At 60.9% G+C, this 24,210-nt stretch overlaps 2 protein-coding genes across 5 annotated transcripts in view; both read right to left on the bottom strand.

Annotated features, from left to right (window-relative positions):
• Window positions 1-3: 3 nt before the first annotated feature.
• HPS1 (HPS1 biogenesis of lysosomal organelles complex 3 subunit 1) lies at window positions 4-4,475 on the bottom strand. Of its 2 annotated transcripts, none has more exons than XM_072039693.1 (18): window positions 4,293-4,475; window positions 3,987-4,124; window positions 3,770-3,912; window positions 3,444-3,552; window positions 3,069-3,229; window positions 2,887-2,989; window positions 2,700-2,807; window positions 2,520-2,589; window positions 2,343-2,410; window positions 1,870-2,037; window positions 1,623-1,799; window positions 1,486-1,553; window positions 1,265-1,387; window positions 1,114-1,178; window positions 821-966; window positions 615-728; window positions 430-512; window positions 4-195 (listed from the first exon to the last, which is right to left on the bottom strand). In XM_072039693.1, the coding sequence occupies exons 1-18, from the start codon at window positions 4,395-4,397 to the stop codon at window positions 33-35; spliced, it is 2,112 nt and encodes a 703-aa protein (XP_071895794.1). In that variant the 5' UTR covers window positions 4,398-4,475; the 3' UTR covers window positions 4-32. The 2 variants fall into 2 exon arrangements, with proteins under 2 accessions (XP_071895794.1, XP_071895795.1); XM_072039694.1 differs by having other exon boundaries at window positions 2,700-2,804.
• Window positions 4,476-4,667: 192 nt separating this feature from the next.
• HPSE2 (heparanase 2 (inactive)) overlaps window positions 4,668-24,210 on the bottom strand; it is a 98,244-nt gene continuing 78,701 nt past the window's right edge. For all 3 annotated transcript variants that reach the window (XM_027460729.3, XM_027460731.3, XM_027460732.3), the window contains 6 exons: window positions 17,676-17,769; window positions 15,345-15,451; window positions 14,875-14,989; window positions 6,606-6,751; window positions 5,650-5,796; window positions 4,668-5,573 (listed from right to left, as the gene is read on the bottom strand). In XM_027460729.3, coding sequence (XP_027316530.3) covers window positions 5,408-5,573; window positions 5,650-5,796; window positions 6,606-6,751; window positions 14,875-14,989; window positions 15,345-15,451; window positions 17,676-17,769 — 775 coding nt within the window. In that variant the 3' untranslated portion in view covers window positions 4,668-5,407. The remainder of the gene's footprint in view (window positions 5,574-5,649; window positions 5,797-6,605; window positions 6,752-14,874; window positions 14,990-15,344; window positions 15,452-17,675; window positions 17,770-24,210) is intronic.

Below are 24,210 nucleotides of genomic sequence, written 5' to 3'. Positions count from 1 at the left end.
CACCCCGCTTTAATCCCGGCCCCGGGGGCGGCTCAGAGCAGGGGGATGCGGGAAGGCTCCCAGAGGCGCCGTGCCAAGTCGCAGGCTTGCTGCACCACCAGCTCGGAGGGGATGATGCCCAGGTGCAGGGTCAGCAGCTCGTAGCACTTCACCACCTCTGCCTGCTGGTTCTTGCTGTAGTAGCGCAGCAGCTTCCTGGGGGGGGAAATTGGGGTGTTCTGCAGGGAATGGCACAGCCTGCAGAGGATGGGTCTGCAAAACCACACCCTTTTGGGTCAGCTTCCCCTAGAAAGCCCCTGCCAAGGACATCCCTGCAGCCCCAGGACCGCAGCCCCAGGCTGTGTGGCACCCAGCACAGGTACCCCCCCGCTGCCCCGTCCCAGCAAGGGCAGACACGGGTGCCAAGCAGCAGGGCTGGGGGCTGCCGACCTGTAGTAGTCTCCTGCCAGCATCCCGATGGGAGCGGAGTCGTCGGAGAGGACGGGCACCTCCATCACCTCCAGCTTGTAGCCCTGGGGACGAAGACAGCAGAGGGCAGGCCCGTACCAGGGAGGAGAGGAATGGGGGGCCTGGGGTGCTGTGAGAGGGGCTCAGCCCCGTCCCACCCCTCCTACCAGCTCGTTCTCGAACCAGAGGAAGTAGGAGCAGCAGTAGTCGCCGTCCTGCAGCATCAGGGTGGTGTAGCCCTTCTGCAGGTATCGCCGGGCCAGTGCCACCAGGGACCAGACCTGGGGGACAAGGGGCACCCGCAGGCTGAGCCCCAGCAGCCTGCACAGCGCTGGCCCCGCTCAGGCGCTGCCGGGCCGCATCCTGCCCCTACCTTGCTCTTGACGAACTCAGCCAGAGGCCCCTTGCCCAGCTCCGAGCTGGATCTCTCCGCCACGCTGAGGGACGGGGCCATCATCTGCCCGGCCGTGCGGTCGACGTAGATGAAGTGCACCAGGCCAGGGAAGTCCTCCAGGTACGTGGGGCCGGTTAAGGGCATCCAACAACCTCGGTGCTCTTTCCCCAGGCCCCGGGGAAGCCCCCCTGACCGCCTTCACCTCGCCCCCATGCCCACCTCCGCCCTCCCTGCAGGGGTCCCGGCCCTGCCGAGGCGCGGGGAGGGATATGACACCATGGTGATGTTGCGCCTGCTCTTCACCAGCAGGAAGTCCCGCCAGTCCAGCAGCTTCTCCCTGACAAGGAGAGGCACGGTGAGAGTCCAGGACCCCCCCCCGGGGTTGTGGGGCAGCCCCCCGGGGGGTGCGGGTACCCCCCTCACCTCATCAGCTTCTGGGCACGGTCCCGCAGGCCCTGCGACAGGCTCTGGCTGGCGGAGCTGAGGAAGAGCTGGCGGTACACGGAGCAGAGCTGCCGCTTCACCGTGCCCACAGCCTGCAGCAGCCTGGGCCGGGGGACAAAGGGGACACGCGTTTGGTCTGTGTTCAGCACGAAAGGGACATCCCCGGGGGCTGCAGGCATCCCCCGCCACCCCGTACTCACTCCAGGCTGCTCCCAGGCTCGCTGCGGGAGAAGATCTTGTTCTTGAACTCCAGCCAGGCGTTCTGCAACTACAGAGACAGGGCTCAGCGCCTGGCCAGCGGGGCAGAAGGACGGGGTCCTTGCCTCCCCGCTCCCACCTGGACGTCCTGCCCGCTCAGCTTCTTCACAAACTTGTCCATGCGCTGCCGCAGCTCGGCCAGGAAAGGGAAGCTGCGGGGGGCTCCCACCTCCTGCCCCTCCTCCAGCTTCTTCTCCAGCAGCAAAAACCCATCCAGCAGCTGGTGCAAGGTGACGGCCACGTGGATCGTCGGGCTCTGTTGGAGAAGAGGGAGAGGGGTGAGGCAGGACCCAGCCCAGCTCCGCTGCCTGCACCTTACAGCTCACCTTGGTCAGCAGCACGAGGGAGATGCCCGGCCAGAGCGGGAGGCAGTGCATGGTGTGGGGCAGCAAGGGGCAGTAGCCGTCCCGCATGTTGACATCCAGGAAGATCCTCCTGGGGTTTGAAGCTTCAGGAACCAGGGGCTCCAAGGTCTGGAGCAGGTCCTCTGCCACCTGGGCAGAGATGAGGGATGCTCAGCCCCCTGAGACAGCCCGCACCAGCCCAGAACCTCCTGCAGGGACACGGGGGCAGAAGCACCGTCCCGAGAGCTGCAGCCAGGCACAGCTGAACTGAGCAAGCTGGAGGGGCCACACAGCAAAACATTGGCAGCGAGGGAAGCGCCCAGGAATCCCCAAAGAGCAGCACACAGAGGGGAGGCTGCTCGTGAGGGATAAGCGGTGAGGAGCAGAGGCAGCAGAGAGCACCACGCCAGGCCGGGGAGGCATGGACCCGGGAACAAGTCTGTGCCCACGCTCACCTGGACATCCGCAGAGTCTGCATCCCCAGCAGCCGCCGGCTCAGGGCTCTCGGACGAGCTCTCACTGCCTGCAGGGAACGCCACCGCTCTGCCCTCCCTGCCAGCCCCCCACACTTCCCCAAACCCTCTGTGGGGCTGCAGGACCGGCGCACGGCTCCTTCCCAGCCTCGCACTCACCTGTGCTGTGTCTGCCCGGTGAGGGTTGGGGTGTGTAGTAAACCTCGGGCGTGGAGAGATCGTCTGTGTCCTGCCAGCCAGGAGGGGCTGGATCAGCCGTGCCCTGCAGGCATGGCACCGCCAGCAACCCACGCTGCAGCTCCCAAAGTGCCGGGCCCTGGGGCAGCCACCCACTCTCACCTGATCGTCTGACTCCTTCTCTGAAGCTCCGTGGGAGCCGGGGCTGCTCACGGGGATGCTCTCGCTTCTCTTGGGTCCTTGAGGCAACACCTTCCCTGCTTCAGGCTTCTGAGATAAGAGGAAGAAAATCAAGCCCTGGCCCCCAAGACATCAGCCCCCCAGGGGCTCCCTGGTCGCTGCCCAGCACCTGGGGGCCGAGCTCCTCCTCGGCGCTCTGGCTGGGGTACAGGTCCTGCACCAGGAGGATGAGGATGAGCAGGTCGGCGGGGCGGATGGAGCTGGCGTTGCGGCTGCAGAACAGCAAACGGAGGGGTCAGGAGGGGTGGTGAGCTGCCCCGGGGGGGTTGGTGGAGCCGGGGCCGGGCGCACCTGGAGTAGAAGGCCAGCAGCTTGGTGTGCACCAGCAGGAAGGCATGGCCCACCTCGTCCCCGCCGCGCTCGGGGCTGGCGTTGATGTACTGCACCACCTGCCTCTCCAGGAACTCGATGCACTGCTCGCACAGCTGGGGGTGGATCAGCCGCTCCACGGCCTGTGGCATGGCAGGGAGGGGGCTGAGCCCCCCCAGACCCAGCCACACAGCCCCAGGGCAGGCCTGGGCTGCTCCCTACCCCCGTGCACCCCATGGCTTGGGGGGCTCCCTACAAAGAACCCTGCCCCAGATCCCGGGACCCCACGCAGCATTACACCCTGCCAGCCTGGGGGGCATCCCCAGGCTGTGACCAGCAGGTCCCAACGCACGGTACCTCCACGGCAAAGCTCTGGTCCTCCTCTCTCAGGCGGAGGTAGGTCTCCAGCAGGCCCCGCAGCAGGCTCCAGACGCGCTCCCGCTGCTCCGAATCCACCGGCCGCAACCTGCCATGGCCTCAGAGCATGAGCCACGCGTGGGACATCACCACCCCAGGCAGGTGGACACCCCCAAACCCAAACGGCAGCCCAGCAAAGAGAAAGCAGGCGGGGATATCACTGTATGGGAGGGTCTCAGCTACGAGATGTGCTCCCAGTCACCCCGTTTGGCATCTCCCCTGGACCCCCATGCCCCAGCCCGCCCCGTCTGGTGGTCCCCGCTCACTCCTTGCGGATGAGGTGGGAGTCGAGCGTGACGAGACCACAATGAGCCTCCACCAGGCGCCGCAGCACAAAGAGCGTCCTGCGCAGGTCGTCCTCGCTCTCCGTCCCGTCGCCGTTGACCGCGATGTACAAGCAATCCCCAAACTGCAACACGCAGCGGGGTCAGACCCAGGCTGGACGCCCCCCTCCGTGGCTCCCCCTGCCCTGCCCTGCCCTACCATGTGCAGGACGTGGAGGTGCTGCCCGTGCTCAGCCCTGAAGCAGGTGTAGGTGTCCGACAGCTTCTCCAGCAGCGCCGTGCAGGAGATGATGAGGGGCGCGAAGAGCGTGTTCAGGCTGTCCTCCACCGCCGGGCCCTGGGGCGCACGGCCGGCTCAGCACCCCGGGACCCCCGCACCCCCTGCCCCAGCCCAGCTCCGCGCCCTGCCCCTGCCCCCGGTGCCCCCCGCCCCGTCCCGTCCATCCCCGTCCCGTCCATCCCCGCCCCGTCCCGTCCCGTCCCGTCCCGTCCCGTCCCGCCCCACCTGCACGGCGGCAGCGGCGGGCGGCTGGAGCCGTCGGAGGAAGGCGGCATCAGCCCAGTAGAAGAGCAGCTCGGCGGCGCTGCTGGCGATCAGGACGCACCGCATGGTCCCCCCCCACCCCACCCCGTGCCACCGGGACCCCGCAGCACCGGGACCCCTCGGCTCCGCCCGCCCCGCGCCGCTTCCTGCTCCGCCGCCCGTGGCCGCCGCGCCCACCCGTGCAGCGCCCCCGGTGGCCCGGCGTAACCCTGCACGGCCGGGACCGGCTGTGCCCCGCTCCCGGTGCCGGTGCCGCTCCCGGTGGCGCTCCCGGTGCCGCCCCGGGATGCTCTGTGCCGCCCCGCTGCCGCCCCGCCGCGGACAGAAGAGGCCGTGGCGGTGGACAGCCCAGCTTTATTACCCCTCCCGTCCCGTCCCGTCCCGTCCCGGTGCGTCCCGGCTGCTCCAGCCCGCACCCCCGGTACCGGCGGGCAGCGTTCCGCCAGCCCCGCTCGGGCCGGGAGCTCCCCGCCGCGGGGCGCGCACCCCCTGCCTCCGGGCTCACCGCTGCGGGCCTCATTAATTTAATTACCAACATTTACAGCCGTGGGCCCGAGCCCTGCCCGCACGGCCCGGGGCAGAGCCGGCAGCCTCCTCCTCCCGGGCCGGCCCGCAGCATCCCCGGAGCACCCCCGGAGCATCCCCGCAGCATCCCCGCAGCATCCCCGCAGCATCCCCGCGCTGGTCCAGGCCGGGCCGCGCTCGCAGCGGCCGAGCGGCAGCAGAGGGAGCTGCTTCCATGCGCTTGCTGCGAGGCTCCGGGGAGGGTGCCCGCGCTGGGCTGGCCGCCCACGGCGCCTCCGGAGCGGGGCCCGGCCCCCAGCCCTCCCCGGGAGCCCCGGGGCTTCCCGCTGCCCCCCCCAGTTCGCCGTCGCAGCGGCTCCGGCCGGGCAGAGCGGAGCTTTTTTGGCCACGGGTTGGAGGAGGCTGCCGAGGAGGAGGGCGTCCAAGGGTGCGAGGCCGAAGGGCGCGGTGCGGAGCCCCCGCGGGGCCGTGCGGGCTGCCCAGGAGGCAGCGTGTCCCGGGGGTGTGCGTGGGGCAGGAGCGGGGCTGCCGGCTCCGTTGTGCGCCGTGGGCTATCGGTACCGGCAGGCCAGCGCGTTCACGTTCTTCACCACGTAGAAGCTCATGGTCAGCGGGGGGATGACCAAGGTGCGGCCGGCCCGCAGCGGACGAGGCTTTAGCTCGGGGAGGGTCCCATCGTCCACCATGGCCAGCGGCTGCCCGTTGAGCTGCACCGACCTGCGGGGACAAAACAGGGTCAGGGCATCGGGGTTGGGGTGGCGGTGGCAGAGCCAGCCGTAAGCGTGGCACTTACTTGGAGTGGAGCCCGTCTTTGCCGTAGGGCTGCAGCAGGTACTGGTGGACGATCTTATCCCGCAGCGTCCCCGCCAGCTTGATTTTCTTCCGGGAGCGGTGCAGGTTGATGATGTAAAGGGTGATGGACCCCCGGACATAGTTGTGGCTGCGAAGGGGAGAGTGGGAGCTGAGGGGTGTGCTGGCACGTGGCCTGGGGGTGTCACCTCTGAGAAAAGGGCTTGGGGGTGTCTGTGTGAGAACCAGGCTTCTGCAGCCACCTGCATGGGATGCTGCCACCCTGGCTGCCCCTCCATGGGGAGATGCCACCTCCCCATCGGGACACCTTTCCAACCATCCCCTGCTCTCCTCAGCCAGGGGTGGCACAGCTCGAGGTGGTGCTGTGCTGGTGCCCTCAGCAGGGGTGGTGGTCCCGGGGCAGCCCCCCAGGGCCTCGCAAGGAGGAGGCTGAGAACGGACGGGAGCTCTGTGCGCGAGTGGCGTCTGCCCCCGCCGCCCCGGGCACTGAACTGACAGCTCCAGACACTGATCCTCTGTCCCTGCCTAATCAGACAGCCCCAAACAAAGGCTATAAAGCACTTTGCACCTGTCAGTTACTGGACAAGGTTTCCTACCGAGCTGGAGGCATGTTGAAAGCATCTGGACTGTGTAAAGAAACAGCCTCTCCTCCTCCACAATAGCAACTTGTGTCTGCGGAGGAGGTGGCTGCTCCCCCCTGCTCGCTGGGGCGCTTTGAAAGCCCTTATCAGCGAAACAATAACCAGGCCGGGCTCCCCGGCACTGCGGCCAGGCGGGTAACCCGACCGACCGGGGGGCCCCTCGTGAAATCCACCCCCTTGATCTCTGCTGCCGGGGCTGCCCCACAGCCACCGCTCCGTCCCTCGCCGTCCCTGTTCCCAGGCGTGGGCTCCCCCTGGCCCCACAGCCCCCAGGCCCCCTCACCCCATCCCAACTTACTTGTGGTAGCTGGTGCAGTGGGCGTAAATGCGGAGCTTGTCGCGGATCACCCTGCCCGGCCGGGGTTTCCTCTGGAGCCCGGCCACGTGGATGGCCAGGACCTTGGGTCCGATGAGCCGCTTGTAGAGCAGGGACAGCCAGTAGTCCTGCGGGGCAGAGGGGACAGTCAGCAGCACCAGCCCAGGACAGGCTGCTTTCCCCGCTTGCAGCCTAGCAGAGTTTGGGGCTGTTTGGGTGAAAATGTTCTGTGCCAGACATCTGCCTTTTTTTTTTTTTTTTTTTTTTTCACAGATCAAGCCAAAATGGCATAACAGTATTTGGGAAGGAGATTAAGGATTAAGGAAGGCATATTTGGCTTCACCCACACCAAGAGACACCGCTGTCCTCTAAAGGAGCCTGGCTTTGGCTGGGCTGTGGGGCTCGGAGGGGAGCAGCACGGGTGCTATATCACAGTCCCATGGACCCGCACGTAGCCCAGCTGCAGACCCACACTGCACACATGTGGGATGATGATTTCTATGAAGACCATGCCTTCATGGGTCCCCTTCTACCCCACTCTCTGTAGCCCCAGAGCTCTCCAGCTATGTTGATGGCACGCTGACTTTGGGGACTGCTCAGGGCACTCCATTTCCCAGCAGAATTTCTCCTCCTTTAGATCCTCCCTTGGAGTTAAGCACCCATGACCATAGTGCGGGGAAGCCAAAGCGCTCAAGAAATGGGAAACGTTGAGCCCCTGCACACATGCCTTAATGATGCAGCCTTTAATTACGTCACCACATACTATTTTTTCCCGCAGGGCACGGCCTCGCTCAGCACACAGGATGGGCCCCAAGCCCCGGGGAGGGAGGCGAGGCTGTGCAGTGACGGCGGCCGCCGTCTGCAGGGCCCCCCACTCATCCGCTGCAGAAGCTGGGAGGTGTGCGGTAAATGAAGCAGGGTTGTGGGAAGGGAAGGGGCAGTCTCAGGCTGCAGTCGCTGGGGCTCTGTCCCTGCCACTGCTCCAGGCACCGTGGGTGACACCGGGGACACGGAGCTTCTGCTGCGTGGTGTGCAAGCGGGGCCACACTTCTTCCCTGGGTGCAGCCTGTGGGAGCAGCCCCAGAGTTCACCCACCTGCTGGAGCAGGCTGTTCTGTGCCAGCAGTGCCGCCTGTCCCAGCACGGGGACGTCCAAACCCACTTCCCCTTGCTGGCTCAGCTTTAGCCACAGGGCTGGAGGAAAAGCCTCCTCCTGCCCATCTCTCGCTGCTCCCGGCCAAAACCACGGGGCTTTGTGCCACACCAGCCTCGCCAGCGCTTCCTCTGCAAACCCAGGGCCCCAGGGGGGAGGTGAGGGTGTGGGCAGAGGTGAGCACATCACTTGTGCACCCGAGGTTTGGTGCCTGCCAGCCTTCCCCCGTCGCGGGAGGCTGCTCACCCTGCTCGGGTGTGCTGCTGGCAGGATAAGCAGCGCCTGGCGCACTGAGGGCTCCCCGGGGAGCTGTGCTGGTTAGCAGGCGTCGTTACAGATGAGTAATTACCCGGGTTTATGGCGAGGCCAAAGGTGAACACAGATCGCGGTGTTTAGCCCCACGGTCGTGAGCTGAAAATAAATGAGTTCAGCGCCCCGAGCTACCTGTTAGCTCAGGCTCTTAATTCTCCCTAGCAGCCTGGTGGGGTTTCTCACCTCCTCTGCACATTCCCACCAGCGAGATGCTGCCTTTGCCTACAAATTGTGGGGGTGACGGAGGCCACGGCCAGGGACTCAAAGGGTCTCCATGGGGACTTGGTGGCCACCCTTGAAGATTCGGGTGCAGCTGAGGAGCACGTGCAGATGCCACAAGACAGTAAAGCAATGAGCAGCAGTGCAGGACGAGCTGTTCCGCACAGCGTGGGATGTCTTCAAGGCAGAGGGAAATATTTCGGTGAAGCCATTGCCTGTGGGGTCAAATGCTCCCCTGAAAGCTGTGGCTTAGCCAAGCCCTCGGTGCCACAGCTGCCAACTGCCCTGGCAGGGATGCTCAGGGCGCTGTGGGGACTGATGTGTCCCTCCAACACCTGCACGAGGAGAGGGAGAGCAGCGATACCTTGCTCTGAAACCTATGTTTCGAGAAGGATGTGGAAATACCAAAGAGAGTTCAAAGGAGGGCCAGAAAAATGACCCAGGGGCTGGAAGAGGAGCCTTTCTCTGCAGACCCGGAGGAGCTCGAGCTATCCAGCTTGCTGCAGGGAAGCGCTGAAGACAGCTGCAGCTTTTCGCGTCATCGCAAGCCCGCTTGCAGCAGGGGCCAAAATCATGTTCCTTGCAATAAATTACCAGGAGCTGGTGACACTGAGTATTTGGATGATGAATTGCACACGCACCTAGCATGACGAACACAAAACCACTGGGCGCGGGCACTTCCCCAGCTGCTCTGGGGCTGCTCCGACCGCTTACAGGAGTGAGCCCCAATTAAAATCCCATCGGGGCTGCTGGGCACCTGCAGCTACGGCTCCTTTTCTCTCCTGTTCAAATGGTTACCAACTTGGGAAGAAGCTGGTCTTGAAGCCCATCTTGGTGGCCACCAGGGTGGCTTTTTCCCCTGCCACATGCCCTGGCAGTGCTGCCACCTTGCAGTGAGCCACTGGAGCCTGGTGCAGGGAGCCCTGCATGGAGCGGCAACGTCCGGAGAAGTGCTCGGCTCCAGCCAGCCCCACCGCGGGGAGGACTGGGGTTTTGGAGTTGCCGAGGGCTCCTGCTGTGAGCCATTTATCCAGCTGTAACGTTAGAGGAGGAATAGCAGAAAGGAATCTGGTCCGCTATTAGTCCCCGGGGATCCGAGGGAGCTTTCTTGCTTTAATTACTTTGCAGACCCATTAAGCAGTGCTGCTGCTACAGCCCTCCCTGGAGCTGCAGGCGAGGAGCACCTGAACAAAGCCGCCCTGCACATCAGGAGGTCTCCTGGCCGGGACGGCTGATTTACGGGCAGGAAGGGCCGTTGTCTCACGCGGGCTGATTTGTGGGGCTCGGGCCAGCCACGTCTTCTGAGTGCCACGGGGCCAGCGGAGGCCCGAGAGCTTTCCACCAGACAGAGAAAGCCCAGAGGGTCCCGCTTTATCTCTTTGCACGTTTTAATTCATTGCAGGAGCTTTTAGAAGCTTAAGCTTTTGGAAATGTGGCTGATTAGCCAGCCCTTCAGACAGAGCTGCTAACCAGATCCTCCTGCCTCCAGGGTCGCTACGAGGGGTGCAGGAGCGTATCCCTGTGATCTGTCCTACAGGCAGCAAAGCAGCTTTACAGCCTGTCTGAGTGTGTCCAACTGCGCACTCCGCACATGTGAGAAGAGGTTGCCATAGCCTAAAAACTCGAGTCCCAGACCTGCAGCCCCTCTGCAAGCAGCAGAGGCAGCTGGACACCTGAGATGGACACTGCTGACCCTGCGGTGCCCAGTCTGCCCCACATCACCGTCAGCACTCACATTTTTCTCCTCTTCCCCTTGCTTCTTCCCTCTTCTAAACCCATCCAACCTCTTCCTCCGTCCCTCAGGCGTGCTCAGGTTTCCACAGCCTGCTCCATTCCTGCACCACGATCTGCATTGTTACAGCCCAAGCAACCTCACGGAGATAAGGGATCTGGCTTCCCGCACCTCACAGGACAGAGGAGCTCGCCCTTTCATCCCTCTGCTGAGCCTGATGGCTTGTTTTTGGCAAAAGCACCTTCCAGGGAAGCAGTGACCGTGGTTCGGGAGGCTTGGCGGGGTGGAGAAGCCGCCACTTCCCATGGAGCCCGTTCCAGCAGCTAAACATCCGCGCTGTTAACAACCCCTACTTTCAGCTTGAATTTGTCTGGCTTCGGCTTCCAACCAGTGGTTCTTGTTCTTTCTTTTTTCCACTAGATTAAAGGATCTGCAGCATCCAGAGCTCTCTCCCTGCGGAGGTCCTTGCATCCTGTTCAAGACGCGGCTGGTCGCTGCTCCAGCACGGCTGCGCCGATGCAGCTTTTAACATTGCACATGTTCTCGGCGTGCTTCTTGGACGGTGCTTCTTGCCCAGCGCCCTGCTGCTGAGGAGCAGGGGGGAGCAGGTGGGCACCAGCTGCCCTGGCCAGGGCTGGAGCATCTCCACGGGGCAGGAGAGTTGCTGCTGTGGCTGCGGTGCCCACCCTGTGTGCTTATGGGGGCTTCTTTCAGGCTGGCTCCTGTCCACCCCTGCAGACTGAGTATCTCCGAGTGGTTAGGGAAAGGAAAAGGCCACACGCTGACGTTAAGGCAAAATCCAGGCTGCGAGTGTGGCAGCCATGGGAATCACCACTGAAAACTGATGGCACAGAAAGGACAGACTGCCTGGGCATGGTTGAAGCAGCCCTTGGTCAACGCTGCCCTTTGTGTGCTGTCTCCTAGCAAGGCAGCTCCCTCCCGGCCAGCAGAGCATCTGGAGGAGCAGCCAGACCCCTCTTTGTCATCACCTCTCCCTAACAGGGTCCAGGCCATGGAGGCAGCAGGAAGGGAGCCGAGCTGCAGGATCAGATGTGTTGGGAACCAAATGCAAATTGTTTTGCTGTTTTCTGTTCTTCTGCTGCTCTTCCCCATCACGCTGCTTCCCTCTGCTCTGCTGGCAAGTGCGCACTGCCCTGGGGAGCGCCTTGCTGTCCCCGCTGGTGGGTGGCACGGGGTGGCTGGGCGCACAGCCTGTGCACAGAGGGGCTCCTCGCTGCACGTGTCCCACAGCCCCAGCGTCTGGGGGCCGAGCTGCAAGCAGCAGTGTGGCTTTGAAGCGTTTGAGAGTCCAAGCATACGCACTTCAGAGGCTTTTTTTATGGCGCACGAAGAGGGAAAGGCCCCTTAACCCAATGTGACAGCGAGCAGAGAGTAAGCGCTTTAAATCTGTCTCCTTGTTTGCAGATAAAAGGAGCCTCAGAGCAGGCTCAGAGGTCCTGGCAGACTGAGTGCAGTGAGGGCGGGGATGAGCAGGGGATGCTGCAGTCCTTGGCACATGGCACAGGGCTGAAGGCAGCAGAGGGGTGCTCAGCCCCTCGGACCTGCACTGGGCAGCCCCCACCCATGGTTTGGGAGCTCACTGGGGATGTCTGCAGGGCACCATTTCCCCTCTGCCCATCAGAGGACCGCTCTCTGGCCAGAGCTGTGCTGGGAGAGCCCTTCCCTCGCTCGCACTCGATCTGCCTGGGGTTTCATCCCTCAGTCCCGCAGCCAGAGCCCACGTCCCACACGAGGCATCTCCCGTCCCTTCCCTGTCTGCAGGCGTCGCTCGCGCGAGAGCCCGTGCTCCAGTGTGCGGGGCAGATGGGGGTGCCAGACACCCGCGCTGCAGATTTATGGCCCTGAGGAACAGCTTCCATCTGTGTGCGAGCTCCATTGGACCAGCTCCCTCTCCCCACCCTCCGTCACTCCCTGCCTTGGGACGCTGCCTTCCCCTCTGCCTGTGCAGCGCCCGGCGCCACGCGGCCCCATTCGGGCGGCCCCGAGCTGAGGGTCCTGGACCCTGGCAGCGGGGTGGCTCAGTGCTGAGCGTGCAGACGGGTCAGTGCCGTGGTGTGGCTGAGCCCCACAGCCCCACAGCCAGCTGGTGGGGCTGGGAGGTGGGAGAGGGAGCATTTGCAGGACCCAGATGCTGGGTCTCCGCTTCGCCCTGGGGTGGGTGCACGCGGCCACGGGGCAGCGGGGCCAGGCTGGGTGCAGGGGGAGAGGATGCATCCCCCGCAGCCCTGGCTGGGGGCTCCCTCCTGTGCTGCACGAGGCAGGAGAGGCTCTGGCCGGGGGGACAGTAACTTTCCCATCGAGTGCCTGTGGGCTAAGCAGAGGAGGTGAAAAATCACCCGCAGCATCCCGGCCCCGGCAGGCAGAGCACTGCGCACCGCTGCGCTGCTCTCCCAAGGACACCATCAATTCCCCCACAGCGTTACCCTGTCTGCTGCTGCCACAGCTGAGCAGGCAGCCTCTGCCATCGCTTCACCCCGCCAGCCCTGGGGCCTTTCGCATGCCTCCGTATGCTGTGTATTAAATTTACAGACAGAGAGGAAGCTTTAGCATCTACCTAAGGCGGGAGAGCCAAGTGTCGCCCCATCTACAGTCTTTGGGAGAAGGTCTGAGAGGGGCCACGTTATTGGGAGATGTGAGACAGGATTTCAGCTTTGGCCTTTCCGTGGAGCTGGAATCGCTCTGGCTCTACCCAGAAACATGCCCCAGTTTCTCCACACATAGCTATAACCTCACAGCACTTCTCCCTGCGCATTAAGGGAACGGGAATCAGCAGTAAGGATGAGTAAAAAAGAGGGGGGTGCTACATGAAGGAGCATCTAAAAGGGTGTTTAACCTGCTCTAACAACCCAAAGAGAGAGCTTGCACTTACCTGGGGGGACTTTGCAATGGAATAAATGGTTTGCATCATTCAGGACTGTTTCAGAGTGATATTAGACAGGGGGAAGCATTACACACAGTGTGCCTAAAATGAGCATACAGCCACTAAATGCCAGATGGGCTTTTCAAACTCACTGCCCTGTGAAGGGTGAATGTCAGCGGGTTGCTGCCCTCGTTCCCCCCACTCCCTGCTCCCACACACGTTCGGATGGGTTTAGGTGCGTGCAGCCTTACATACGGGACAGAGGCTCTGTGTGAAGGGCTTCTCAAGCACGTGCCACGCAGTCAAGCCCTGATTATTTTACGGCTGGCTGCCCCGGTCGCTCAAGAAGAAAAAGCTCTCCAATAGCTGAACAAATTCCCTCAGAAATAACAAGGCATTAAAGCACTTGAGATCAGCCGCGTTAAGGTCAGCAGAAGCATTCACATTCCCCAGGCTGATCTCATCCGTGCCCTGTCCAGGCACCTCGTGCCAGCCTGTTTCTCCTGTTCAGTACCCCAATAGTCCCAAAAGAAGCCGATTGGAGAGGGTGGATGGGCACCCGGGGTGACCTGCATCCCGAAACTCCGCTGCCCTTCTCTCAGCAGCCGGCTGACTCACACCCAGCCTGCTGGTGGAAAAGCCTTTGTCCCGGCCGCTGACGGGCAGATTGGGTTTCAGAGCCCGGCGACCCCGCACAGGTACATCCAGATTGGGTTTCAGAGCCCGGTGACCCCGCACAGGTACATCCAGCCGCTTTCATCCCGCTGATAGCTCCCACGGGAAAATCGCAGCCGCTGCGCCTCGGTGCAGGTCACGGTCTGGTCTCGCTGGGCTTTTTTCATGTCTGCAGCTTTGAAGCCCAGCACCAATTTGCACCTGCTCGTGGCTCTTTTGAAGCATGGGAAGGGGCCTGGGGAGCAGCACTGGCACTTGTACAAGAGCACGGTGCTGTGAGGTGGGAAGAGGATCTGCTCTGAAGCATGTGGGGGAGTGAGGAAGCGGCTGTGAGGGGTGTTTAATTTATTGGGAAAACTGCCTTTAAAACAACAGCACGATCTACTCTCAATACCTTCATTGTCTTTGCCAGCCCTCGGTTCATTCCCTGAACTCCTCCCCTGGCGCTGCCCTGCAGCAACCCCATAAATTCCTTCCCGGGGTGTGCAGAGCACCCAGCCGCCCTCCCAGCTTCTCCGCTTACAAGGTGGGGGATTTACTAGACCAAAGGGGGAAAAAAGGAAAAAAAATAAACAGATGAAAAGGAAACCTGCTGCTTTTAAAAGGCTTTTGCATATGCTTTCTTTATTAGCACCCTCTGCATGGGAAGCCCCAGCTGCCCAGGAGTTTTTGAAGATCGAGGGATGCTGCAGGGCACTGCTGAGAGCTGCTGCCCCGTGTGAAGCCATGCGTGCCCTGCAGCTCCATTTCAGAGCCCTGCAGTGGGGGCTGAGGCTCCAACCCTGCTGTCCCCAGGCCAGCAATGGGGCTGGCACTGATCCTGCCGCGTGCACCTGCCCGGGGCTGTCTCTCAGCCCGTCCCCGTTGTGCCCTGCTCCTTGTCTCCCATCCTAACCGGTGCCACCACAGTGTCACCATCCTCCCTGCCACGCTCCCGAGTCCTGGGCACTGGATGAAGTTCCAGGCACAGCGGCAATGCTCCCCCATCTGCCTCCAACATGCTGCGCTTGACATTAACTAATGCCTCCTATTAACACTGAACGGAATGGATCTGGAAAAATTCATTTGCGAGCCGAGTTCAAACAGGCCACAAGCAGAGGTGGATCCTCAGCTGTGCCATGGATCTCTCTGTGGTGAAGCCAGGCGTCTGCGAGAGGGGTCAGGGACAAAGGCAACACATTGCTCTTTGCGCAGGGAAGAGAAGAACCAGATTCCCCCCCCCCAAAAAAGACTATCAAGGAGAAGGGCGCATCTTTGTAAGCACCCCCGGGCAGACCTACCGGCAGGGGGTTGAAGTTCTGGTCCACCAGGTGGTTGTGGCCGTGGTCGAGGAAGGAGTGCCGCACCACCACGTCGATGCCCTGGCTGGCCAGCAAGCCCAGCGTGTTCAGCCACCTGCAGCCGGGGGGGAGCGGGGAAAACGGTTTCCAGACCAGAGCCTGCACCCTGTGCTCTGGAGAGATGCAAATGCCCAGGGAGCAAAGGAGGGAGTGAACGCATGCAAGGATGTGGGGCTGCAGAGTGGGAAGAGAGCACGGGTGCTCCTGAGCTGGCCAAGGGTGGCAAGGCCATGGGGTGCAAGCCCCGGATTTGGGGAGCTCAGGTCACAGCCTCCCCTTCCCTCCCACACCCTGTGGGCACATTGAGGGTGCTGTTGTGGGGCTCTGGGCACAGGGCTGACCCCCCGGGTGACCCCCACAGCACCCCCCCATTGGCAGTGCCCTGGTGCTGGGGAGCGGGCAATACTCACAGGAACCCGGCCGCGTAGGAGTCGGAGAGGTTGTTCATGCCTCCGGCCGAGGTAGCGCCAATGCCTTCCAGCCAGATCTTCTTGCCCGGCGTGTAGGTGTTCACGACCTGTGCAAGACACAAAGGCAAGCACGAGACCTCACTCCTATGCCCCGGGGAGGGCAGGGTTTGCTGTCTCCAGCACGGGATGGCTATGTCCGAGGTGGGCACGGTGTGTTGGCACACTGGCAGCGTGTGATGGGAGGGGATGTGGCTGCCAGCACGGGAGCACCCACACCTCTCTGCAGCATGGGACATGGCACCACAGCCAAGCACGAGAGCATCAAAGGCTCAAGAATCATGGGCACGTGCTGGAGCCCCTTGAAGGCATGGTGGGAACTACAGTGGCTGTCCCCAAGCATGGCAGCACCACGGCTAAGCAGGGACCACTTCACCACCTGTGGGGTCCCTGGCACAGCTGCTATGTCCATATCCAGGCACGCTGCCACCCCTCAGAGCCCCAGCGAGATGCTGGGCACAACAACACAGTGCAGGTGGCAGGAGCTGCCCTCTCCCAGCCCGAGCAACCTGCGGCACCACGCGACAAACCCTCTTCTCTCTGACAACCCCGCTTCTCCAGGCCGGGCCACGAGCTCCCGCAGCCAGATGTCTGCAAGCCCCACGGCCCGAGGAGCGCGCCGCGCAGCCTGACGGATCCTGCCCCATTAGTGAGGAGCGCTGGAATGTGCTGGATGGACTGGGATCCCTCAAAGCTGTTAAATACGCCAGCTCTGGGCTGCCTCCCACTCACAGCCTGCGAGAGTCGACATCCCTGACTGAAGCCCCAGAGGTGTTGGCATCCTGCCTGTAATTATCTAAGCCCGCCACCTTCCCCAGTCGGAGAGGAAGCAATAAAACAGGGAAGTGGACAAGCCCAGCTGCTCTAATCAGCCCCGGCAGGATGCACGGACTCAAAGCCAAGCTGGAGGCTATTAGCACCCAGCGCTGTGCTTTCGCTCAGCCACACTGGCATTCCCGAGAGAGCCCTTCCCTCTCCCACACCCGCTGGCGGGCAGCTCCTCGCTGCTGCGGGCTGGATGGGGACCAGGGACCCCCAGGGCTTGTGCCCCGTCCTGCCGGGCTGTCACCACCCAGCTGCCCATGAATGCATCCTGGCTGTCTCCTGCCCTTCCCCATGGTGGCCCCATAGCCAATATGGGACACGTGCCATGGTTCCATGCGGGAGCAGGGTGGGGTGATGCCCCGTGCTCGCCCCCATGCCCATCCCATGCTCCCTGCCATGGGGGGATCTCCCACATGCCAGTCTCATCCCCAGCTTGTGCTGGAGGACTCGGCAAGCAGCTCCTCTCCCCCAGTTTTGCTGTGCCGACCATCACATCCCCTTTCCTGGGGCCTCTTCGAGTTGTTTACTCATCCTATGGTCTCTCCCTGCAGGAATTACAGCAGCGTGGTGACTGGTATGGGATGAAAACCTAGACAAGAGAAGCGGACGGACATGTCCCCTAGTCCTTAATCACCTCCCCAATTAATACGCGTTCCTCATTAGCTACTGGACTGGCAGCTGTGCCGGCGAGGCCACAGCCCTGGTGCCTACAGGAGACAAAGCAGGGACCCCTCGAAGCCCCCGTCCCATGCACAGGGGCTGCAGCCGGAGCCACCCCTGGCCGGCGGGGACGGGAAGGCTCGCTGCGCGCTGCGCTAGCCAGGGCTGCGGGCTGCGACACAGCAACAGCTGGGTTTTATAACACAGTCAAAACACGATCATTGGGGGAAAAAAACAGTTGTTCATAGTGACCGTGATTCTCTGCTAGCGAACATCGCCCTGGAATTGCAGCAGTTAGAGTCGCAAGCAGTGCTCTATGCATGGGCAGAGAGCAGGGATCAGGACGAGTCCTCTCCTGAGCCACTGCCCTGCAGGCAAGGCTGTGGTCATCACCTGGCTGATTTGGTTCCTCCTGGTCCTCTCCTCTTCCTGGGGAGCATGGTTTGGAGGATACTCACTCTATATGCTGCTCCCTTTTTGGGTGGAAGACTCCAGAGAGTGGACTGCTTTAGAAAGGCTTTGCACAGCAGCGCCTGCCCACACGTCCTGCCTCATCCTAGCACACCTCCCCTCCTGACACCCTACACATCCTGCTCGGGGCTGGCCGTGGTGCTGCCCCATCTCCCCTCCCATCCCTGGGCACTCCTGTTGGCTGCCCCCGTCCATCCCCACGAGCACTGGGTGCTGCACCAGCCCCATGGGGCCCCGAGCGGTGCCAGGCTGGGGTGCTGAGCTGCAGCAGCGTGGGCACGTGGCCTCTCGCCGTGCAGACCCTTTGCACTCACGCACTTTCTGGATTTTCCTGATCTGGTCGGACAGCGTGTCTAGCAGGCGCGTTTTCAGGAAGTCGGTCACTTTGGCCACCCGGCCATCGATGTAGTAACTGGAAGGAAAAAAAGAAGGCGAGAATCAGACCACTGGCAGCTCTGCCCCAGCCCACATCCTCCTGTCCTGCACCAAGAAGCCTTTTTCCCTCCAGGAGAGACCCTGCTGCACTCTTTGGCTGTGCCCACGTCTAGCAGATACTTTTGGTCTCTGGAGTGGGATGTGAGGCGGTTGCACCCTGCATACAGAGCATTGCACACTGCGGAAACCACGGGAAGTTTTGCTGATCTATTGCTGGTGAAAGAGAGATGCTGGGAGCAGAATGCAAAGGGACAGGAGCAAAACACCAATGGTTTTGCAGCACCTTCTGCACTGAGAGCCCACAGAAGGGGACTCTCAGACACGGTGCCTGTGATAGCACACCTAGGATGCACCGAGGAGCTCCTGGGCTCCCCTCTGCAGGCTTGGTGCTCTGTCCCCTGCTCCTCCAGCAGCAGCTACACCCAGAAGAGCACTGACAGCACCCAGGGCTGCTGAAGGACCAGCACCCTCCCCTCTGCTTCCAAAGGCATGTGCACAAGGGGGCCAGCCTCCTTGTTACCAGGAAGATTGCTTTTATGGGATGTCAAAAGGGGAGATACACATCTAATGGCTTAAATAAAGGGCCCCTTAGGAGATCACTACATAGACACCAAGGAGAAGGATCCCTAACAGCAAAACACTCTCTGAGACACACTGGAAAAAGGAAGATCAGGGCATCCTGGGAGGAGATGGGGGCACTGGCGTTGCTCCTGGAGACCACCAGACTGCGCTCCCTTCTGCTTTGAGCACCAGCACCCACCTGGCTAAGCCCTGCCGGTGTTTCTGAGCAAGGACTGGTGACGTTGGGGTCCGCAGGCTTGGGATCCAGGGCACCAGTGCAAACCCTGCTCAGTACTTTCCTCATTCTCCGTCCCAGCACAGCCCACAGCCGTGTGCCCCTCTGCAGAAAGGCAGCATCCTGCCCTGCATCCCCCCTGCAGATGCTGCAGGGAAGTCCTGCTCCTGCAGGGATCCCTGCTGGCCTGGAAATGGCACAGAGCGCTTCCCATCCAGCGGGCTGGTTCCTGCTCTCCATGTGCTCGCTTACATAAAACACGGCTCTAGTGCTGCCAATCATAATCTGAATCAGCTGTCTCCAAGTGTGGGAGGAAGGCTTTGAAATGCCTCAGTGCTGGCTCCTGGCTCTGGGATATAAGGTGAAGCAGGCTGCCCTGGGGTGCAAAATCCCGTGTTTGGAGGCTCCTGTGTGAGTGTCCGGGGCTGACACCTCTGCTGTCACACAAGGAGCAGTGGCACCCCTTGCAGATGTCCCAGGGGCTGCTGGTGACACCAGGACGCCTGCTGCAGCGTGCACTGACACACCCCAGGGACAGCCGTTTGGCTGATAAATGGTTTTTGCAAGAGCAGCTCTGTGAACTTCCTCCTCCCGGATCCGCAGTGTGCAGCAGCGAGCCCCAGTGCACGTCGGAGCCGTGCCGGGTGACGCAGGAGCAGGGGGATGACAGTGGCTGGGGGGGGCTAGTGTTAATCTGAGTTATGTGGGCCCTTCACCCCTTGCACAGCTCCTCAGCAAGGAGGTGATGGAGCACGGACCTTACAGCACCTGTACCTGCCCCCATGGGTGTTTTCAGGGCACGCTGGGGAGCGGTAGGGGGGTTTGCCATGGGCTGCCCTACCGCCCTTGGCACTGGAGCTGGAAAAATGGCAAAGAGGTTTCCTCAGGGCTCAGAGCTTGGAGATAAACACAGAAGGGTGCAGCTGGGCTTTTTGGTAACACATCTTGTGGGTGACGCTGCTGCAGACAGGTGGGTACGTACTGCATGCTGCCCGCAGTGTCCTGGGGTCTGAAGAAAGGCAGATTCCCCTTTCAGGGGGTGCCTGCTCCTTCACAGGGTGATTCCCATGTGACAAGCATCTCACCCACAGCGAGACCCTTGTGAACACTGGACAGCCTGGTGCTGAATGTTGCTGTCTCTCTAGGACCAGGACCAGCAGAGACGAGAGGCAGCAGCAACGTTTCCTTGCAGAGACTGTCAGCAAACCCCTCTCTACGTGGGTGCAGGAAGGTGAGGGCAGGAGCCCCCCCAAAGGATGCTGCAGCCTAAATCAGCCTCAGCCTGAGCACACGGCACACGTGCAACATGCACGAATGCTCAGAGAGGATTCTTGCCTCTCACTGCTCCGACCCAGTGATAGGTAACGGGGTAAGCTTGGAGCTGTGCAGGGCTGCAGGGAGAGAGCAGCCAGCACTGGCCATCCCAGAGCAGGAACGAATTACAGCTCAGCTTGCAGATGCCCTAAACACCAAAGGTCTGCTCTGCAAATCCTCTCCCAGGTGCGTGGTTCCAGCTGTGTCCCGCAGAGAAAGTCAGGATCGTGCCAGCCAGACCCCGGGTTCACCCCAGAGTTTTGTATCAGGGGGAAATAGGGAAGAAAATTTTGGCACATCTGTGCTGACTGCAAGGGCAGAGATTATCTCTGGGTGGGGGGCTTGGGAAGCACTTGCCATCGCTCACCGAGCTGCTGACTGCCGAGAGGACAGCGGGTCTGAGCAGCAGGCAGCCAGGGGGCTTACAGAGATCACTTTTTAAGACAAAATTACAAAGCAGTGGACTCTGGGGATGGCAGATGTTTGGATTTTACTACAGCACTTAAGAACTGAACAGAAACAATTTTTTGGACTGCTGTGGACAAAAAAAAAAAACACGCATCACCTGGGCTGAAAACTGGCTGCAGGGCTGTAAAAGGGAGGTTGTGTGAAGTGGGAGAGGATGGAGTTAGTGAGACCTCAGCCCGTGGGCTCAGCTTGTAAAACCAACGCAATCTCAGAGCCCAGAAGAGACCCTCAGAAACCAAAGGCAAGCTGGCACCCCATGGTCAGATCCTCCTCCAGCAAGGTGTGCTCTCACCTACAGCTCTGCTGCCAGCAGGGGACAAGATCTCAGCTTTACCTTTAAGCCCTGGGACAGAGTTACTCACAGTTATTTCACACCTGCATTAACCAGACAGAGAAATTGGTGTTGGCGCAGGGATGAAAAGCAGAAATCAACCTGCTTTGGTCTCAGGAAACCTTCCTAACAGCTCGCCCCTCGGGGCAGCAAGGAGGGCAGCACCGTGGCTTTGGGTTTTTACATGGAACCTGGAGACAGTCCCAGGATTTCTCTGAGATCGCCAGAGACCTCTTGCAGATCTGCCTTGCAAGTTTTGGGACAAAAACAAGTCCTTTCAACACCTCCAAACTGGTTAGGAGGAAAAATGGCACCAGTTGCACAAGCCCTGTGAGAGGAGAGGTGTGGGTGTCTGCGCTGCTTTGGTACCAGGGAAGGACACTGATGACAGGGAGGTCATCTGCGGCTGTAGGGTTAGTGGCACGTTAGTGCATTTCCTTTAGAGAACCTCAGCTGTCAGCTAGGGCAGCACAGAAATCTGCACAGAACGCAAACAAGCGACAGATCCTCAAAGCAGAAGAAGCGAGCGTTAGGCGTGGATGATTCCCAAGAGCACAGGCTGCAGCTTTTCTGATATTCACAATGACTCAGTGCACTTGACTTACAACAAAACAAAACAAAAAAAAAAACCAAACAGCCACAACGCTCCAACCTTCGAAACCGCCAGCAGCAGCTGCAGAGCCCCGGCGCTGCCGAGCACAAGCATGTCCCCGGGCAGCAGCAGCAGAAACAGCACCATGCACAGGCAGGGGCAGAGGTAGCTGAAGCCCCCCTGCTGAGGTCTGAGGCCAAAGGAGATGCATGGTCAGGTCCCCCCCGGAGCAGCACGGGGTCTCTGGAGGCTCAGGGACAAGCAGAGCAGCTCCAGCCCAGGCTGATGGATGGGTTCTGGGTATGACACAGCACTGGTGCTGGCCCTGAAGGATGCACGGGCACAGAGCACGCGGTTTCTCCTGGTACAGGGAGCACTAGGTAGTGAGTCTGCACTCAGGGCTGGCTCAGTGTGTCCCCAGTTTGATGCTCCATCCCTGCAGACAGGCTGTCTACCTATCCACAGGGATACAAGGGCCGGCTAAGGAAAAGAGGGATGGAGCAAATAAAGTCTGGCTGTCCCAGGGATCGGTGTGCTGTATGGAGCTGAGCCCATTGCAGAGCAAGGGGTACCCCACTGCTGGAAAACCCCATTCAGATACACCACAGGAACCCAGGAGGGGCTCAGCACAGCGTGCTGGGGGAGGCCCCACTGTATCGCCCCGGAGGCAGACACAGCATCGTGGGCAGGCCCCAGCCATGGGGTGAGCCACGGCCTGTGCCAGCACCCCGTGCTTGGCCCTAAAACCTGGCTGCAGCCACAGCCTGGGAGCAACGAAAAGGCAGCAGCCCACCAAAAAGCACTGCAGGGAGCACAACGGGGCACGGCTGAGCTGGAGGTGCCCTGGTGCCGGAGAGGGGCTGGCAGCACGCCCCTGCCCTGCCACCCCTGCAATGCTTTTCTGGAAGGATCCACAGCTTTCTGCTGGCACCACAAGCACCGAACCGTACTTAATGAAGGCAGTGCACTGGCTCCTGGGCAGCTGGTTTCATTTACCTCCCCTTTCATTTTAAAGAGAAACCTTTGCCCCTATTATCTGACCTCTTCTTCTGTTGCAGCTAATTACATTAAAGCCCACTTCCCAAAGCTCAGGAATTTCCGGATCTACTTTGTTGCCTGCCGCTACGGGGAGAGTCTGCTCGGAATTAGGGCCTGCCGGGGACACGAGCAGGGCCAACCCAGCCGTCAGCATCACACCCGGCTGTCACCAGACCGGGACACCTCTGCCAACATGGGTGGCCCCGTCCCTGAGCATCTCCCCAAAGAGGGGCACGGGTCCTGCCACCGCTGCCGCCTCGGGAGCATCTCTGCCTGAATATTCCACGTATCGAGGCCAGAAGGGATGTCATCCAAACCCAGCCCAATTAAAGCACTTTAAGTAGCATCCCACACTCGTCTGTGTGCTTGGCACCCCTGCTTTGCCATACAACGTGGGTGAGTTTCCATCCTGGAAGGTAACATGGTATTCTCCAAAGGTCTAAAGGGATGGCTGTCCACTGGCTTTGAAGACGTGAGCATTTACCTTCCCCACAATTAATGGGGATTTGAGTGCTGCACAAAGGGAATTTGCCCATTAAATTAGCCGAACTTGGAGCCCTGCACGGCACTTGAGATGGAAAACCAGCCGCGCAGCCACGCACAGGAACGGGCCCAAGGCACGGCTGCAGGTTAAGGAGGCAATGAATCTTGAACGTGTGCAGGAACACCGAGCCCCGAGCAGAGCCAAGAGGAGATACAGCTTTGGGAAGGTTTCTGAGTGGTGGAAACGTGCTTCCAGAGGCAGAGGGGGTCTGCAATAAACCGAGCATTTACTCCTAACCAAACATAAACTAAATTGCACGAGAAACGCCAAAGCTCTCCGAGCCACTGTCAGTCCCACCTGCCACACCCTCTGCTAGTGGAAATTCCCTGAGCATTTCTAAGCCATTCACACATCCCTCTCCAGCAACACATTACTTCTGAAGAGGGAGGCACACATGCTGAGTTACATATGTAAGTGAAACCATACTCAGAAAGGCTGGCAAGTCTGCTTATTTACACCCAGTGTCACTTCTCTGTCAGATGTATTTCAAGAAGAGGGAACAGTCGTGTGTTTTCGCACAGATGATAGGGATCCCTGCAACATATTCCCCACTCAATTCCCTCTCTGGATGGAGCACAACCTTTTCAAAGGAATAACAGATTTGACAAATTTATTACCAATATCCCGGGAGGACGCTAGGGTTTGGAACAGAAAGGCTCGTGCTTGCAGTTAGACAGCAGTTCAGTTTCCTGCTAATAATTTTCTTCTTGGATACAAAGGACCTTGTTTTGTTTTGTTTTGCTGTTTGGAGCAGAGGGATGAGACACTGTTTTGACATTTACTCATAAACAGTACAGAAGCCCAGATTGGAGCCGTGGCCATTGCCAGTCCTCACAAAAGCATACGGGTGCAACCCTCCCGAGCTGGAAACCCAGGCCGGGGGAGAAGCAGCTCCTGTGCTTGCGTGGAAGCATTCAGCATGCCACGTCCTGGCTGCTCTGCCTGCCTGCAGGGGCTGTGCCACCCGCCCTGCCTGCTGCACCTTGCCCTGCTCCTGCCAGGAAGGGTTTGCAAGGCGTCGTGCGGGCAGTTCCCTGCGCGAAGGCTGGACGTTTGTTCCTGCAGCTCATCCAAGGGCTTGGCCCAGCCATCAAGCCCCGTTTCAGCAAGCGAATTCCTGGACTAAGTAAATGCGATCAGCACATCGTGTAATCATGAAAAGCAAACTCCCAGCTGAGACATAGATCATCATTGCACAGCGTGAGCCTGTAAGTAACACAAATCCTGCTCCAAGAGCTCTGCTACCCCGCTGCCCCGCTCGCACCGAGCTGCTGCTGCTGCAGGGAAGCCACACGGCACGGCGCAGCGGCCCCAGCTCCCCGAGGAACGGCACCT

This window comes from Anas platyrhynchos, chromosome 6, assembly GCF_047663525.1.
Source record: "Anas platyrhynchos isolate ZD024472 breed Pekin duck chromosome 6, IASCAAS_PekinDuck_T2T, whole genome shotgun sequence".
Taxonomy (NCBI): domain Eukaryota; kingdom Metazoa; phylum Chordata; class Aves; order Anseriformes; family Anatidae; genus Anas; species Anas platyrhynchos.
Note: the sequence above shows the minus strand (reverse complement) of the source record. Positions and strands in the feature narration are given on the sequence as shown.